At 39.7% G+C, this 18,287-nt stretch overlaps 1 protein-coding gene across 1 annotated transcript in view; it reads right to left on the bottom strand.

The window, feature by feature from the left end:
- LOC136844161 (uncharacterized) overlaps positions 1 to 18,287 on the bottom strand; it is a 340,577-nt gene that overhangs the window by 275,966 nt on the left and 46,324 nt on the right. The window contains exon 4 of the mRNA XM_067113178.1: positions 9,526 to 9,674. Within this exon, the coding sequence (XP_066969279.1) occupies positions 9,526 to 9,674 (149 nt within the window). The remainder of the gene's footprint in view (positions 1 to 9,525; positions 9,675 to 18,287) is intronic.

The following is an 18,287-nucleotide window of genomic DNA, read 5'->3' on the forward strand; positions in this document are numbered from 1 at the left end:
GGAGGGTGAGACCATCTCTACCCTAGCACACTGAAAATTATACTGTGCCCCCAAGAGGAGGACTTCCACTGCATGTGATGATGTAGAAGAAAACCCCGACCATGCAAGCCCTATTGAGCTCCAACTCCTCCCTTGCCTTTAACCATCAGTCCAGAAGCTGATATTCCTTTTCTCCAGGTAGGTTTCTTGTCCACTTTGAAAGGGGTGCTGATGCTATTTTTGTCCCTTCTTCTATTGTTGGAGGGATCCTTTAGTAGTGACTGGAGGCTTGTATGGCTCTGAATCATACCGAGCTTTCTTAGGCTTTAGAAGAGGAAATTCTCAAGAGTATTGTTTCCCAGCTTTCCCTTTTCCAAGAACAGAAAATATTGGGCAATTCTGTTGTTGGGATCCTACAGTGAGTTGTGCAACAACATACTCTTCAAAGAGCTCCTGAAAGAAGGGAATGAATGTAACAGGTAGGTTACATTAGGGAGCAAAATGCTGGAGCCCACCAGTGCTTTCTTTCAAGCCTTTATGCGACACTCTAGAAAAGTCATAGTGTGCTCCCCATAGTGTTTTGGGTACTGAAGCAAACATTGTTCTTCACAACCCTGAAAACTCTTTATAATTGTTTCAAGCATAGTAGAAGTTATAATACTGAGGAGGTGGAGCCTAGCATAAAATCCAGCCATGGTTGTCCTGAGATTTTTCTTATAAGGGTCACTAATTGCGGTAGCCAAGGACAATGGCAGCATTTTCTTCTTATAAGGAAAATAAGTGTTGCCCATCCCTTTGAGAACTATCAGATACTGGGATAGCAGTGACAAATAGCTTTATTTTTGCCATAAACTCCAATTTCCCAGTCACCATATAATTCTGTTTCAAAAACAAAGGGACAGAGGGCTGGTATTTCCTAGAGAGGGTATGGGTTTTCTAAAATTGTTGTTGCGCTATGTTTTCCTCTAAACTTGAGAAAGGTTGCTTCTACAGCTTTCACAGCTATTATAATAGGAAGGATAACCATCTCCTTCGATGGTTCCTGAATTCCTATTGGAGTGACCAAGCCCCATTCAGTATTGGGAAAGGCTGCTCTGTCCCAAAATTCTACATGCACAACTTCAAACATAGTTTTCCTGTCATTAATGAGTTATTTTCCCTCTGTTACCAGTCAGAGCTCGAGGAGTAACAGGCTGTCTCTTATTACCTATTCGGATTTCATCGGGGATCTACGCAACTGATTCAACTTTTTGGGCTTGGGTTTTTTACTGCCCTGTTCCCATGACCTAAGTTTTTTTGGTGGGAAAACCAATCTCTGTCTGGGCAGACTGTGCAGCCTCTCTGTCCTCTAGTTTAAAGGATGAGAAATTTTTACACATTCCACCAAATGCCATCCAGGAGACACCTGAATTCCTCTTGGGAATCATGGATAAAGACTCTGAAATGTTGATGCTCAGTAGCAAGGCCATCATTGATACTGTTCATGACTTCCTCCCACAGTTCTTTACGTACAACAAGAGGGATTTTCCTATCAAGGGAAGCCTGCATGAACTGACTGAGCTAAGGCAGTTGTATCACCACTGCCTGATAATATACAAGTCTAGGATAAATCAGTACACCCTAGAAGGTCCAGACTCTTCAGATGGGGTTGGTTGGACCCTGAATAAGTGATTGTTGCATGGGAGGCAAGATTCTCATGTAAAGCAGAAGATCGTTCCCTATCTCTTTTGGATTTAGAGGGAAATTTCAGTGGCTATATCCACTTCATGTTGGGTATTAGTGACATCTCTCCCAAGGAAAGACTTCGTCATCATTGGTGGAGTTGAAGTGGGAGTTCCTAGAATCCACTGCATTTGGAGTATTGGCCCAAATGATTCTGCTCGGAGAGGGATTGAAACACTCAGTGCCGGAGTTCTGCTGGAATGACGTAGTCTTCTCCTTCTATACTCCTAATGAATCCTATAACACAGAGACAGCTTAAAATGGTCTTTTATCATTTAAACTTGATGCCAAAAGTATAGTGCATATTTCATACGTCTGGCAGCCAACCAAATTTTCCTTTATTCCTTCAGGGGATGCTCACTACAAGATGAGCCATTTCTACAGGTGAAAAGCAGATTGAGCAATTCACTATGACGCAAGTAATCTGTGGGTCCTGCATACCAGCAAACCAGTAGTGATAAGAGGAACAAGTGTATATTACTACAATGACACTGCCTTAGAGGAGTTACTTACAAATGCTTCTAAACTCAATTCAGACAAAACTAGATGGATAACTATACAATGTATTTCTATACATTTCATAACTTCTGATTACCCAGTCTATTCCCAAGATAGATAGATAGAATAGAATATACAATTTAGGCTAAAGGCCGAGCACTGGGACCTATGAGGTTATTCAGTGCTGAAAGGAAAATTGAGAGTAAAAAGGTGTAACAGGAGGAAAACCTTGCAATTACACTATGAAACAATTATTAGAAGAGGGTGGAAAGTAAGATGAAAGAAAGAATATGAAAGGAGGTACAGTAAAAGGAATGAAAGGGGTTGCAGGTAGAGGCTGAAGTGACACAGCAAAGATAGAGGCTGAAGTGACACAGCAAAGAACCTAAGTAATGACTACAGTCACTGCACGTGAGGGGCATTGGTACATAATTAAAATGCAGTAATTGCTTACTGGAATTATTGTACCAAATTTATATAAAATTAGCAACAGGGGTGGATCAAATACAATTGTATTTGTATTTGAATTATATTTAAATACAATTTTAATGTATTTGTATTTGTATTGGTATTTTAGCATCCAGAGAAAAAGTATTTTGTATTTGTATTTGTATCATGGCACCCAGAAAAAAAAGTATTTTGTATTTGAATTTATATTTGATATTTTGAGTCAAAATCATTTGAGAGAGAGAGAGAGAGAGAGAGAGAGAGAGAGAGAGAGAGAGAGAGAGAGAGAGAGAGAGAGAGAGAGAGAGAGAGAGAGAGAGAGAGAAAGAAAGAGAGAGAGAGAGAGAGAGAGAGAGAGAGAGAGAGAGAGAGGTCAACAACCATGGTTTACGAAACTATGACGGGTCATTTACACGTCGCGTACACATGCCACCAGCTGGGAAAATAAATGTAAGTGCATCAACAAGCGACACTACAGTGGTAAAGGCAGAACTTGAGTCGTACCTAGAAGAAGGTGTTCTGGCTTTTGACGTGAACCCACTGAGGTACTGGCGTGAAAACAAGAGCTTCAGCATTTTGAAGCCTTTTGCAAGAAATATTCTAGGGTGCTGTGCCACGTCGGCACCATCTGAAAGAGTCTTTAGTAAGGCCGGTAATTTTTACACTCCTGAACGAAAGCAAAACTTGGCCCGGAAACCTTCCGGGCATTAATGATGATTAAATGCAATTATGATATATAGAATGCAAATATAAACTTGTGTGAAAAAATGTTATATAGTTTGCAAATTTTCAGAGGATTTTTTATTAGTAGCTTTGAAATCTGAAATAAGAGTACTTGTATTTTTATTTGTATTTTCTGAACCAGTGATTTATTTTTATTTGTATTTTTAGATTTAGGAAGAAAAGTATTTGTATTTGTATTTGTATTTCTAGATTTAGGAATAAAAGTATTTGTATTTGTATTTTTGGATTCCGAAACAAAAGTATTTGTATTTGTATTTTTGGATTCCGAAACAAAAGTATTTGTATTTGTATTTTGTATTTTTAGAATCCCAAACGAAAGTATTTGTATTTGTATTTCAATTGTAAAAAGTCAGTATTTGATCCAACCCTGATTAGCATCACTAAGATTTTAAATCATAAGGCAAAGCTCACCATTACAAAAAAGTACTTTTTGTATTCCTTGTAACTTCACTATAGGCAGAGTACAGTGCTCCATCACTTTTTTGCAGGGACAGGTTCCAGAACCCACCACGAAAATGCAAAATCCCCTCTGAAAATGCTTATGTCCTTACCAGCCCAAGAAGAACCCTAAAAGAGTTCAGAGGTCTGGTTAAACAAATCATTTATGACTAACTAACTATAACTGCCAAATACCCTGTACCCCTTAAACTAAAACACTTATAACTGCCTATTTTAACAGTTCACTGCCAAATTTAATAGTTCAAACAAAAATATACCTTAAATTACCATACTAAATTTAATATCATTTCAAACAAAATACCCAAAGTCATCCTAGATTACCCCCATACAACTACAGTATTTACACATTACCCTCAAGTATTTACACCGCTAAAATACTTCTATCAACGATTTACTAATTTTTAAATATTAATATTTATGTAAAAAAAATACAGCAAAATATCAATAAGATGTTTAATACAAATTAAATAAATCTGCCTTACAGAAAGTTTGACCACTAATCACATTACCCCCTGTACAGGTAGTGCTCGAGTTACGATAATTCGACTTACGATAATTCGCTTTCACGATGGGATTAGCAATTAATATCGATACGACAATATTTTGAAAATACGTATTTTTAAATTTCGCGGGCGACTGGTGCAGGCAACAACGTACATTCAGGCAGCGTACGGTATACGATACTTTGGCCCGAGAGGCTGCAATAGGTACATTAATTCAATGAGCTGACCTCACTTGCCCTCGTTGTGTCGGAAGTTTAAATAGGTCAGTTTTCGTTTGCAATTTTTGTGCGTTTGTAAATACAGTTAGTGCACGAGTGACGATAATTCGTCTTAAGATAATTCGAGTTTACGATGGAGTTAGCAATTAATACCGGTACAACAATATTTAGAAAATATTTTTAAAAATTTCGAGCGGGCACAAGCAACAGCGTACACTACAATTGCCGTAGAATCAGGCAGCAAGAAAGACCAACTTACAATAGACCAACTTCTTTTTCTCCATCTCTTTATTCCATCTTCTAGTTAAAAAAGTAAGAGAATAATAAAAGCATTGTTAGTAACCTTATACTCTTGCGAAAATGCGTACAGCCATAAACAACCGAACGAGACTCTGTTTTGCTAATAACCGAATCGGATAACAACTGTTTTGCTTGTATTTCAACCATCGTACGGTTAAACAATTATCGTAGTTATGTTAAAAATGACGTTAAGTACTGATATGTTTTTACACTACCCTTATCCGCTTTGGAGAAAAGATCGGCAAGGAAATATACTGCTGCAGTAAATTTAAGCTGCAAGTTGTAGCTGACGCTGAGAAAAGAATGTTCAAATTGCTAATGACTATAAATTATCGTACATTGGCAACATGGATGAAACTCGACCGCAAATAAAATTGGAAAGTATTTTAATCAAAACTACTGGACATGAAAGAACACATATTACTGCTATTTTCACGCCGATAAAAGATACATACGAAAAGCTCGTGGTATGATGATGAAATCAAGAGAAAATAGCGAACAGAATCTTGATTTTTTTTGTTTACACAAAACAAACGGCCAGCCGCCGACGTCATCTACTAACGAAAAAAATGTCTAAAATAACTTCACAACGACACATATTCAAGTTATATTTCGACATAAAAACACTTTGTATAACGAAAAATACATATGTCCCTTATAAATAAAGTATCTAGAGATTCATTTACGCTAACTAGAAGCAAGAAATGCCCTCTGAACCGAGTTAAATGCATCGAAATAAAGACCGCGTGATCGATTCGAAACCAAAACATTTGATCGCCATGATCGAATTTATAATGCAAAAGCAGTATAAGAATATTTACGATTGGATACAGTGTAGTAAAGCATAAATTTTTAAAAGATCCATGGAAAAGATGCACATTCGTTATTTTGATGTTTGTATAATAAAGTGATGTGTTACGTGAAAATAGAATACAGTATAATGTAGGCTAGGCTACCGTATATGATATACGAAAGTGCAGGCCAGGCCTTGTTTGTTATTCAATTTCTCTTTATACTGACTTATCATGTCAGTCTGCATTGAACCTGTAGAATTAGCTGACACTAATAATTACTATACCATATATGTATAAAGTATACTGTGTAGTGTAGGCTAGACTACCATATATGTATAGATGGTACTGATTACCCTAGTGTAGGCTAGGCCATATTCGAGTTACGATTTTTTCAACAAACGATGGGTTTTTTGGAACCTAACCCCATCGTAAGTAGGGGAATCCCCGTATAAGTAAGCATAGCCGTTTTCTCTCACGGTATTGAAGTTGTTTTCCTTTTACATTGGTAAAAACAATTACAGTTGAACCTCTCAAAACCGACATTCTGTGGTCTGGGAACTACCATGATTCGGCTTCATTTTGAATCAGCTGCCATTAGTTCATTGCGTGGCCACGAGGGCGGCGCCACGTATTGTTTACAACTTCCCGACAGCAAAAATTTGCCATATCTCTTTTGTTTTTATGAAAATAATTGTTAATAAAGAAAATAAGTGAAGTCAAATATGTTTTCAATATTAATTTTAAATGAATGAATATATTTTTTTAAAGATTCCACTTAAGAAGATTCTACCAAGTCAAAACTTTTAGTCAAAACAATGAGACATTTGGCAACGCAAGAATTCCTTAATCTTATGAGAGCTTGAAAGACTTATAAGTGAAATGGTTTTGATCATTTCTTTTATATAGCTGTATATTTACCCATGAGATCAGATGATGCTAGAGGTAAGAAGCTCAAGCATAAATCTTTATCTATGCTAGAAAATATTTCTCCCATTAGCGAATGTTTACTGTTCATTTTCCTCAATAGATGGCAGTGCGCTTTGTTCACGTTTTGATGACAACGTTCAAATACACTGAGTGATCGCCGAAATTCATTCTTTATTTTTGTCATTTCAATACCCTCTACAATCAAAATAAATGATGCAGAAACCAATAGCGATTATTATGAAGATAGTAAATTTAAGAGGTGAAAGTCACCGATAATCTGCAGATTCTGAGAAAAGTTAAGTTACGGTAACTCGGGAATGTGGGCTAAATGTGTTAAATAAAGTACTGTACACTATTTTAAAGAAAATTATCCCGTATGAAGTTATAAAATGATAAAGTAAAAATATATGAGTATTATGATAAAAAGCAGTGTCAGAACTTTGCCAAGCAGTAGGCTAAGTCGGCAACTAGGCTATTTGTATGTGGAAAAAAGCTTGCAAGATTATGTTTACAAAGGGGATTCATTTTTTAGGGATGTATTCTATATTCCGGGATTTTCTGTGGTCCGGCATTGGCCTGGTTCCAAGGTTCCCAGATTTAAGAGGTAGGACTGTACTATCACTAGTGTACTAAATATTTTTAATGTGCATATGTATTTTTGTCTCTCTCTCTCTCTCTCACTGAGATAAGAGAGAGATTGACTTTTTATGCATGTATTTTATTTGTTTTGTACAGTACAGTTTTTTGATAAACGTGATGTTACTTTGTCATTCATTTTTTCATATTTTCCATGCTGTTAAGCTCATTCTGGGGCTCATCATCCCGGAATGATCTTAACAAGTTTATGTCTGATGATTCGCTAATTATTTTAATTTTATTTTCCAGTCTACTTTTACTGAAATACAAAAAGTTGTATAATTATAGCATGAAAAATATGAAAAAATGAATGCCAAACTAACATAACATTTATCTATAAAACTATATTGTATAAAACAAATAACCACACATGCATAAAAAATCAATCTATCTTTATATCTCAGTAAGAGAGAGATTAGTGGTCAAACATTCTGTAAGAAAGATTTATTTAATTTGTATTAATTTGTATTTAAATCTTTATAGATATTTTGCTGTTTACACTAATATTAATATTAAAAAATTAGTATATCAGTTATCATAAAAATGTATTCAGTCATGAAAATACAACAATTAGTGAATATTGCTCTATGAAAAAATTTGTGAATTGGTGAATGTTCCAGTGTAAAATTGAAAGATATATTCCACAAAAATCCGCGACAAGGTGAAATGTGAAAAAATGAAGCGTGTAAAAGTGGGGGTCCACTGTAATACCCATTGGAAGTAGATCTGCATGAATGCATTTCCTTTAACACTTGAAAAGAACTCCAATATTAAGAATAACTAAGGAACTTTCTATATAAGAAAATCCATCTGGTTTGATTATAAAAATGCTGCAAAGGAAATACTGACCTTTACTAAACACCCAGGCTTGCATATCAAGCACCACTGGGAACTACAATTGTGGCTATATTTCGTATACAAGAAGTTAGTTTCACCCATTTTACCTATTCTTTAACCTCAAACTATCTACCAATTTTAAAAAGGTAATTGACTAATAAGTTTCAATAACAAAATTGTCTAACATTTTTACAATAATGCTAAATGTTGCTTTGTTACGCAGGAAAAAACAGCATGGCAATTACAGCACAACCTAGCGGTCTAATCCTAACTTCTCACCTTACAGGAGACCTACTAGCTCCTTATTTTAACAAATATAAGCCTACTCATTAAAAAATATGGAACTGAAACTTTTCACTTGGTTTTAAAAGTATGTCCTTAGCTTTCAAGTTGTTGTTATGATCCAATTTTTTTGAGCAAACACTGGGGTTTAATGAACGCTGTAACAGACCAGAGTGTAGTGAGGATGATTGCCAACATACATGCTATTGTCACATCTGTGCAAGTAGGATGAAGAGAAAATTGAGGCAGTTGTTGTGGAAAGGAGCTAGAACCCTCCAGTCCTGAGTCCTTTATATTCTAACACTGTGCCAACTAGCACTATTCTGGCCAAGACCAGCTATAACAGAATTCTTTGAGACTGGTTGGTCTGTCTATGAAGTCCTGAGGGAACCATGAGAGTGTAAATTTTTTGAGGATGAACAGCAACTACAATATCAAAAAGATGTTTATGTTCATTTTTTGTAAGCATAAGCAGGTAAAACTACTGCAATCAACCATATTTTTGTTATGCTAAACTGTACAGTACTGAACTGTATGTATGTTTAGAAGCAATTCATTTTGCAGATAAATTTCTGAAACTTAATGAAAGTAAATTAATATTTGATATTAAATCATATTACAAAATTCCAGTTAAGCTAGACTCAATTTCCTCATATGGAATTGGTGTTTACTATAAGCTACACATGTTGGTTCCAGGGTACTAATTCATGAAGGCTTTACCCCAATATTTATTACTTATATGATTTTTTTACCAATCATGAGCATAATATACCAGTGAAATGATCATAACAAAAATAAGATGAATATACTTAAGGAGTTAAAATCAGTTAAAATGAAGGCAACCTTAGCGAAATAACATAGATCACTATAGCAAATCACATGAAAAACTAAGACTAAAACAGGTGGAATCATTAGGCAGGACATCACAGGCATGCACAATGGAAGATTTCTGGAGCTTAACCTAATATACTTGTAAGACTGAAGATACTAAGATTTCTATCTACAGAAATCAGGCACTCTATGATTAATGGGGCTGTTAAAAAATTTTAAAATCTCCACATTTCTTAGAGATTACAAAAACTAAAGGAGGGGAAAATACATTAGAATGCAACCTCATATTTAACTCTGTATGCTTCTTTCCCTTCTCTTGAAGAATACAAGGCATAGATCTTCACATACCTAAATAGAATATTCCATCACTTGATCGACAAGGAGAGTTAGCTACAAGTTGTGGAATGGTAAAAGGTAACTTTTTGAGAGGATCTCTGCTACGACCCAAAGTGTATCGATACAAAGACCCATCTTGAGGATTAGGAAAGAACTGTGGGCTGAAAAGTAAAAAAAAAAAAATTTAATACAGTTTCATAAATTGAGTAGTTATCCATAGAAAAATATACAAAATTTGATGCCAATGAAAGAAAACAAATATTTAAGGAAGTATGAACAACATACAAGCCATACAAAATATAATAAATTAACCACATTTTTACTAAAGTACATTTATGATTGGGCATAAACCATTATTACCAATGACACTACTACAAGGCAAAGCTGTAACACAGAAGGACTGTAATCCAGCGTAACTGCCCTAGTAAGAACACCTAAAGAAAATCTCAATTGCTTCCCAGCTTCATCTCCATATCACGTTGCTCAATAAAGTTACTTTCCTAATTTTATCTTAATTTTTAAGAATAAAAATGACATTTTTATAATAAGGTTTTATATATACTTACCAAGAAATTACATAGCTATAGTTTCTACTTTAAATAGCAGCTTTAGAATTGAAACTTTGGGCCAGCACTCTTTTGTTTCGGTGCAGATAAGTGCCCCATCCACTTTCGGGGAAGAATAGGTACAACGTAGCTGAAGAGCTCAGTTCATTTATGCTCTATGTCCATGTGCAGAGAGGAGGGATGGGCTATGTTCATGTAATTACTTGGTATTTATAAAACCTTATTTTATTATGTCATTTTTATAAATGAAACTTACCAAGTAATTACATAGCTGAATCCTACATTGATAGGGGATGGGAAGAATGGACATGTGCTACTCAAAAAACATTACAAAGGAATGCATTTGAAATAGAAAAGAAAAGTTAGCATTGTGGTAATGCTTGTTGCAACCTTACCTGGGGAGAGAGCAAGAGCAGGAAGATGCTGACTCTTGGTCGATGCTCATCTCAGCCCATAAGGACATGACCGGTAGTGTCAGGATTGCCCCTACTTCAGTGCACCATTTAAAAAACATATTTCCCATCCATTAATAATGAAGATTGGAGGGTACTCTAGGTACTAAGTAGCCCTGGCTTCCCAAATACTCAACAACCTTAATCAAGCTGGGAGATAGAGAAATAGGAGGATCACTCCTACCCCTCATTCCTCAGTGCCACGCCAGCCACGGAGAAAGGACCCAGCGTATGGAAGTCCATGAACACAGTTTCAACGTCCCATAAATAATAGTTGGCGAAGACCGAGCGACACTTCCAATAAGTCGATTGGATTATGGTAGCTAGAGAGAGGCTGCGTTTAAAAGCCCACGAAGTGGCTACTGCCCGTACCTCATGTGCTTTTACCTTTAGCAACGGTAAATTATTCTCCTGAACTCCCAAGTGAGACTCTACAATAATGTCTCTCAAAAAGAAAGAGATAGCATTCTTGGAGAGGATGTAAAGGATTCTTAACAGAACACCAAAGATTACGAGAATCCCCTCTGAAATTCTTGGTTCTCTTGATGTACAATCTTAATGCTCTCACTGGGCACAATATTCTCTCTTGTTCCGAAGGTCCCACCAGTTCTGCAAGACTCTGGACAGAAAAAGAACAAGGCCAAGGGTTAGACAGGCTCTCATTTTTGGCTAAGAGGCCCAAAAAAGGATTTTGACAAAGGAAAAATCTATTTCTGGGGAGAGACTTGTGTCACCCGGTGAAATAACCTTTCAGCACTTATTTCAAGGTAAAGCTATTGCTAAATATACCAGAGAAAAGCTAAAAAGCTAAGCCGGAGTTACTACCCCTGGTGCGAGCTCCATGGTATGGAGTCGTGTATGAGAAAGGGTGAGATTGTCACAATCACAGGCCTCCGCCCTGTAAATCTTCCCAATGTCAAAAGTCCTACCGAGTGAGGTGCCGTTACATACCCCGCACCACTCGCGGACTGTAAACAAGCCGGCGTCACCCACATTCCACATTAGCACCCCACACCGGAATGGTATTTGACCAGGGGGGGAAAAGAGGAAATATGGGGGGGTCACCGGGTGACACAGGTCTCTCCCCAGAAATAGATTTTTCCTTTGTCAAAATCCTTTTTCTGGGTTTCTCGACCTGTGTCAGCCAGTGAAATAATAACAGAGAAATCAAAATACCATTCTGAAACAAAAGAAGATTGTAGAGGAAAGTAATAAAACTAAACATCTGCAAGAGTTTTAATAACTTAGTAGTAAGAATGGCATTAAGACATAATGATGACACCGTAATATACTTAGTTTTATAAATAACATAATTATACATGAATACAAGATCCTGAATGGAGAAGAGTACTTAAAATTACAGACTTAAGTACTAAACACATACTTAAAACTAATACAAGGAACTGTGTTCCACAAAACAATACAAAACAATATATGTAAATGAGGTAAACAATAAACAGGATAAATTCATGACATGGTCAGGAGAAGGTGTGAAGCATGCCTGACCTGGAGATGACCAAAGGGGAATAAATGAGGCAGGCAGGAGGGAGGAGAGTGACTGAGTACAGAAAGAATCATACTGGTGGGGAACTATGTTCCCTGCCGCCACTGTAGAAAATTTAAGAGCTTCTAGTGATTTCAGGTAGTGGCGTTTAAAGACTACAGGGATTTCCACCCTGTGTACTTTGACAGATCCTCAAAATTCATATAATGAAAATAGTTAGTGGAGGTGGCCACTGCCTGATGTCATGCACTTTTGGGACTGAATCTGGGTTTGCATGTTTAATGAAATATAGGATCTGTTGTCTAATGGCTTTCAAAGAAATGGTTCCTCCCCTTCCCTTATAAATAAAGGCCCTGAAGTTATGTGTGAGGTTCTGTCTAAGAATGCTTTCAGGGTAAAGACTGGGCATAAAGACAGGTCTTGTGGGAGGGGATGATCTTCCATGGGGACCACCTATCCTGAGGATCTTCATTTTTAGCTAGGAACTTAGGGTGAGGAGTTAGTAACACTTCACCTGATGGAAGGAAATCCAGATGATTGGGTTCTCTAGACAAGGCAGCCAGTTCAGAAATTCGAGCACCTGAAGCCAAACTAATTAAAAATAAGGTCTTCCTTAATAAGTTAGTGAAAGAACAGTTATGATTATCTATTTCTGAGGCTAACTTAAGGACATCATTTAAGAACCAGGAAACCATATGTGGGCGGGTTACTGGTCTCAAACGAGCACAGGCTTTAGGGATAGACGAAAAATAAGAGTCCGTTAAGTTAATCTTAAACCCGTGCAAAAATATCTTTTTTAAGGCTGATTTTGCTGTAGTAATAGTACTATGGGCCAGACCTTTTTCAAACAATGACCTAAAAAATGAAATGGCTAAATTAGTGGTCATTACTGTAGCTTCAGATTCTTTTAGAAAGAGTGCCAATTTCTTAACTGCTGAGTCGTATTGTCTAAGAGTGGATTCCCTTTTATCTGATTCTAGGAACAAAGTGTTAATAGGATCGATATTAGCATCCCTTTGAGCAACAAACTTCATGAAATCCACAAAGCTAGGGCATTCTGAATTCTTGAGGAAGCTGACACAGTCTGAGTTTGTACTATTTGCGTCAGTTTCGGGTTGGGAATTTTCAAACACCGAAGCTTCAGTTCTAGAAGAAGTGGAAACCAGTTGCTCTTCGGCCAATTCGGAGCTACTAAGGCTACTTGGCCCTTGAATGTCCTGAGTTTGTGAAGGACTTTCAATAACAGGTTTACTGGGGAAAGAGGTAGATTCTTTTCCACTTGTTCCAATCTATGGACATCGCATCTGTGGAGTGGGCTAGAGGGTCCAGATTGGGGGCCACATAGCAAGGTAGTTTGTGGTTGCACTCTGTTGCGAAGAGATCTACTTGGAGACCCGAACTTGGTTGCAAATCCACCTGAAGGAGGTTTTGTCCAGGGACCATTCCGACTCAGCGGAGTTGTCCTGGACAGGGAATCTGCAATGACATTCCAACCCCTGCAAGGTGGGTAGCAGACAGATGCCACTGGTGTTTGTTTGCTAGAGAAAATATTGCTATCATAACTTGATTGATCCGACTCGACTTGGAACCTCCTCTGTTCAGACAGTGCACTACTACTGCGCTGTCGAGAACCAATCTTATATGAATCCGACTGTTCGGGCGCAGTTTCTTCAGGGTTAGAAAGACTGCCATGGCTTCCAGAACATTGATATGAAACTGGCGGAACATGGTAGACCAAGTCCCTTGCACCTTCTTGTGTTGGGAATATCCTCCCCACCCGCTTAGGGAAGCGTCGGTGTGAATCACTAGGGATGGCGGAGGGAACTGAAGGGGCACTGACTTCGATAAGCTCTTGACGGACGTCCAAGGCCGGAGTCTCTTCTTCAGAATCGGTGGAATCAGAGATACTTTGTCTCTGAATCTGACATTGGCTCGACTCCGCCAAACCCTGTTTACATCCTTCAGTTTGGATTTCAAAAGAAGATCCGTCACTGAAGCAAACTGAAGAGAACCTAAGATTCTTTCTTGGGTATGACGGGAAGCTTTCTTGTTCTTGAGAAATTGCCTGGTTGCTTTAGCTATTTCTCTCCGCTTGGCGGCGGAAGGGATAGTCTGTGTGTACCCAGGTCCCACTGGATTCCTAACCACTGAAAAAGCGACTCTCAGAACTAGCGGGATTTCTCCCTGTTTATCTGAAAGCCCAATGATTCCAGAAACCGACATTATGGCTGTCGCTCTCCAGCATTCGTGAGACGTTGGATGCCCAAACGATCCAATCGTCTAAGTATGCGGCTAGCATGATCCCTTGGGACCGGAGTTGTTGAACTACCGTGTCCGCCAGTTTGGTGAAGATTCTGGGAGCTATATTGAGAACGAATGGCATGACTCTGAATGAGTATGCTTGATTTCCTAGTCTGAACCCCAGATAAGGAGAGAACCTTCTCGCAATCGGGACGTGATAAATGGCGTCTGAAAGATCTATAGAGGTGGTTACGGCTCCACGGGGAAGTAAGGTCCGAACCTGCGAGATTGTAAGCATTCGAAACTTGTCGCATTGAATGTAGGAATTTAGACGGGACAAGTCTAGAATTACTCTTCGTTGACTGGAACCTTTCTTTGGGACGCTGAATAGTCTGCCCTGAAATTTCAGATGTCTCGCTTTCTTTATTGCCCTCTTTATTAACAGATCTTTCACAAAGTCCTTCAGAGCCTTGGAGGGTGATTGATGGAACCTGATCGGGGGGACTTTTGATCCAACCCCACCCCAATCCTTTGGAGACTATGCTCTGGGCCCAGGGACTGAAGCTCCACTGGTCCCGAAAATGATACAACCTCCCGCCTACCTGAGATATCTCACTGTGCGGGAGAGGGCCTGCCTCCTCTAGATCCCCTGCCCCCCTTCCTTTGGAGGAGGAGCGGGATGAACCTCTACCTCTGAAGTACCCTCTAGCTCTCGTTCCTTTTGCATTTTGGATTGACTGAAATGCTCCCTGGCTTTCGTAAGAGGCATTATAAGCAGGGGAGGAAACGTAAGAAGGGGCAGCGAGAGGTTGATGGGCTGGTTGAACCAGCACATACTGAGGTTGAGGCTGAGGTTGGGAGGTTGAGGGATGTCCAGGGCCGGGACCTGGACGGCCTGCAGTACTGTCTGAGTCGGGAGCCGCTTAAATTTCTTGAACTTCTTCCCTTGTTTAGGTGAGTTCTGGCGGGCTCAGATTGTTTCCTCTTGGAGGACAAACCCCAACGGAGCGGAGACTCTGGTTGGCCCTAGTTGCCTCTGCTAGACTGCATCAACCTCTTCCTGAGGGAATAGGTTAGCTCCCCAGATGGAGCTTTTTATGAGCCTGTTAGGCTCATGACGGATAGAAGCTGCCTTCTAAAAGATGTGCTTCCGGCAGTTCAATCGGGCCTTTACAAAATCATAGAGGTCCTGTTGAAACTTCCCAGGAGAGATTTCGTCAACATCTGGAAAAGAGGATCCTCGCAGTATACCACTGACGCCGCCTCTGCCAAAGTCAATGAGTTTAAGGACCTACTAAGTCTGTCCTTAGCGTCTGCTTGGCCTTCAGGAGCGACTCTGGGATTCTGGGAGTTGCTCGCTAAAGAGGTTAGAGGCGCAGTCAGGGTCCAGCCGGGTAACCGTAAAGGTATCGGGGTTGCCGCCCTATACTGGGAATCTCCGGTTAAGACCAGTGATGTGGGATCTATCTCCGGAGATGAGGAACTGGTTTGCCCTCCACGCAAGCTTGGTTGGTGAGGGAGGCGACTTTAGAGGTGCATGGAGTGGGAGGGCTTCCCCAGAGAGAACATGGTAAATGCACCTTTTGCCGGAGTGAGCTTTGTATTCTCCGCCTGCCACTCCGACAAGGTCTGTAGTAGGGCTGATTGGGCCTGGTCCCTCGGGAAGATGACTGTCTCCTTTGGGACCTTATCGGACCGGATCCAAGCCTCTTCTGTAAGCCTGGCATATCCTGCATAGGGGATTTCAGGTTTGGAGGGAAGAATTCCAGTTCTTCCAACCTCGAGAGTGCCTAAGCCCTCAATAGTGAGAGTACCCTCATGTTGGGGAGCAAAGAGGGTCAGGCGCCAGGGTTCCCTTTATCGAAAGGGGGCAGGTTGGAGGTATCTGGGACGGAGAAGGGTTTGTTGGCCGCTCCGCCACTCATGAACCCAGAGATCAAAGTCCTCTGTGACTTCACCTCCTCTGATAAGGAGAGCATAGAAGCGTTTGAAGAAGACAGCTGATTCGAGAATTGCGACAGCTTGTCGTCAACTCTCTTGTCAAACTGCTTCATAAGAAGCTCAGCAAACGCTTCCGCATCAAAGGAAGGAGGGGTGGGAGTCTCCTTACTATGCTTTGACCGTGCTCCCTTCCCAGAAGTAGAGGCCTTGCTCGTAGACGGCACGGGGCTAGGGGGCCGTGACATCTTCGAGGGAACCTCGGAGCGGACCTTCTGGGATTTCAAGGTCTTTTTCTTAACAGATTTAACCTTAGGGACGGTAGACCTTGCACCGTCCATAAGGCAAGAGGATTTCACAAATCCTCTGAAGGAAGAAGCAGTAGAAGAGGAGAACTAAATAATAGATCACCTGCCTCACTTACCCCCTTACCTGGCTGTTCCAAGTCTACGTTCATAGGCTCCAGGTTGAGGTTGAGGGCCACAACGTCCTCCGCTACGATACTGCAAGCAGCGACTTCTTCTTGGGAGGGCTGCGTCGTCTCCCGGATCCCGGCGATTAAGGGGGCGGCTATTTCATCCGCAACGGAAGCCGAGATCCAGGCGCCGGGAAGAGAATGTTGCAAACGTCCTTGCAGAGGATGTAGGGTTTCCCTGCCCCGGCGTTCCTCCCGAAGCCGCCGACCCAGGACTTGAGGGTCGATAAAGCGGAGTCCCGGGAGCTGCGGTCAATCTGAAAAGGGGGGAAAGGAAGATAGGTGATTGGGCCTCCTAAAAGGAGAATATGTTACAATTATCCATCAAAGACAAAATTGAGGATAAACGTTAATCCGGAGTGGAAGATTTTCTTACTGACTCGTCCAGAACCTGCTCAGAAGAGCGTAGCACACTTCACAACCATCAGTCAGGGTGTGGGACCAGTCAGGTCCCCACAGCGGTGCACCCCGTCCTGACAACGCACCATCTGTAAGTTGAACGATAAGTGGGACCTAAGCAGAGTAGTTTCATGCCCGCTGGCCTGGTTCAGCTACTGGAACAACATGATTAACTACCTAGAGCAGTGACCCCTGGGCCTGGCCCACTGACAACTGGTTTTCACCATCTGTATGATAAAAATAAATTAACTATATAAAAATAAGAGAATTAAAAACAAAAGAAATAAAAATGAAACTTCAGTAAATGACAAAACTAATCAAGACTCATTGCGTGCTTTCACTGCTAAGATCCAGAACTGGGTTGCGGTAATTTTTTGCAAGTTTGTCTTAGGTGAAAAAAGAACTAGATCAAAATGAAATAATCAACCACCTTCAAAATTTGGGTCAAGAAGGATACCCATTTTGATACTTCTGATCTTGAGTCCATAGATCTGTCATTTATAGCAGATCCATTTAATATTGAGCCAGAAAAGACCCTGACCAAGATGAATACTTGAAATGAAATTTGATTCTGGTATAAAGTGTTTGCATTAACTACAGGAATTCTGGGCTCAAGAGGGATCATACCTAGAATTGGAGTTAATCCTACATTTCTCCTCCACTCACTTATGTGAACAGGAAGGTCAAAACCAAGAAAGGATAGAGGTGGAGGAACATATCATTTAAATAACATCCATAAATATTGATAAATGAACAGCACGTTTTATGTTTATCTTTTGGCCATGTTTCAACACGTAAGGTCAGTATATGAATTTTATTTGCAATAATCAAAGTTCAGTTATTGATTTCATTAAAATTTATATCCGGATACATTTACCATATAATGCATTTATGAAAATTCTGTTTAAACATGGAAAAGATAAAGGGCAAGTACCTGGTATCGTATGTTTTATTATGAACATAATTTATATGCTAAAATCTGAAGGGCAGTAGGCCATGAATATTTGGAAATGCCTGAAGTGGTTGGTCTTAAAAAGTTTGAAGACCACTGACCTAGAGGGGGAGTTAAACAACGGGAAGGTCCCAAAAGGAGTATATCATTAAATAACATTAAATATTGATAAATGAACACCCACATACCCACACCTATATATAACAAAAACATCTCGGATAGGACTACCGGGAGAAAGATCGGATAT

This window comes from Macrobrachium rosenbergii, chromosome 12 (genome assembly GCF_040412425.1).
Source record: "Macrobrachium rosenbergii isolate ZJJX-2024 chromosome 12, ASM4041242v1, whole genome shotgun sequence".
NCBI lineage: Eukaryota > Metazoa > Arthropoda > Malacostraca > Decapoda > Palaemonidae > Macrobrachium > Macrobrachium rosenbergii.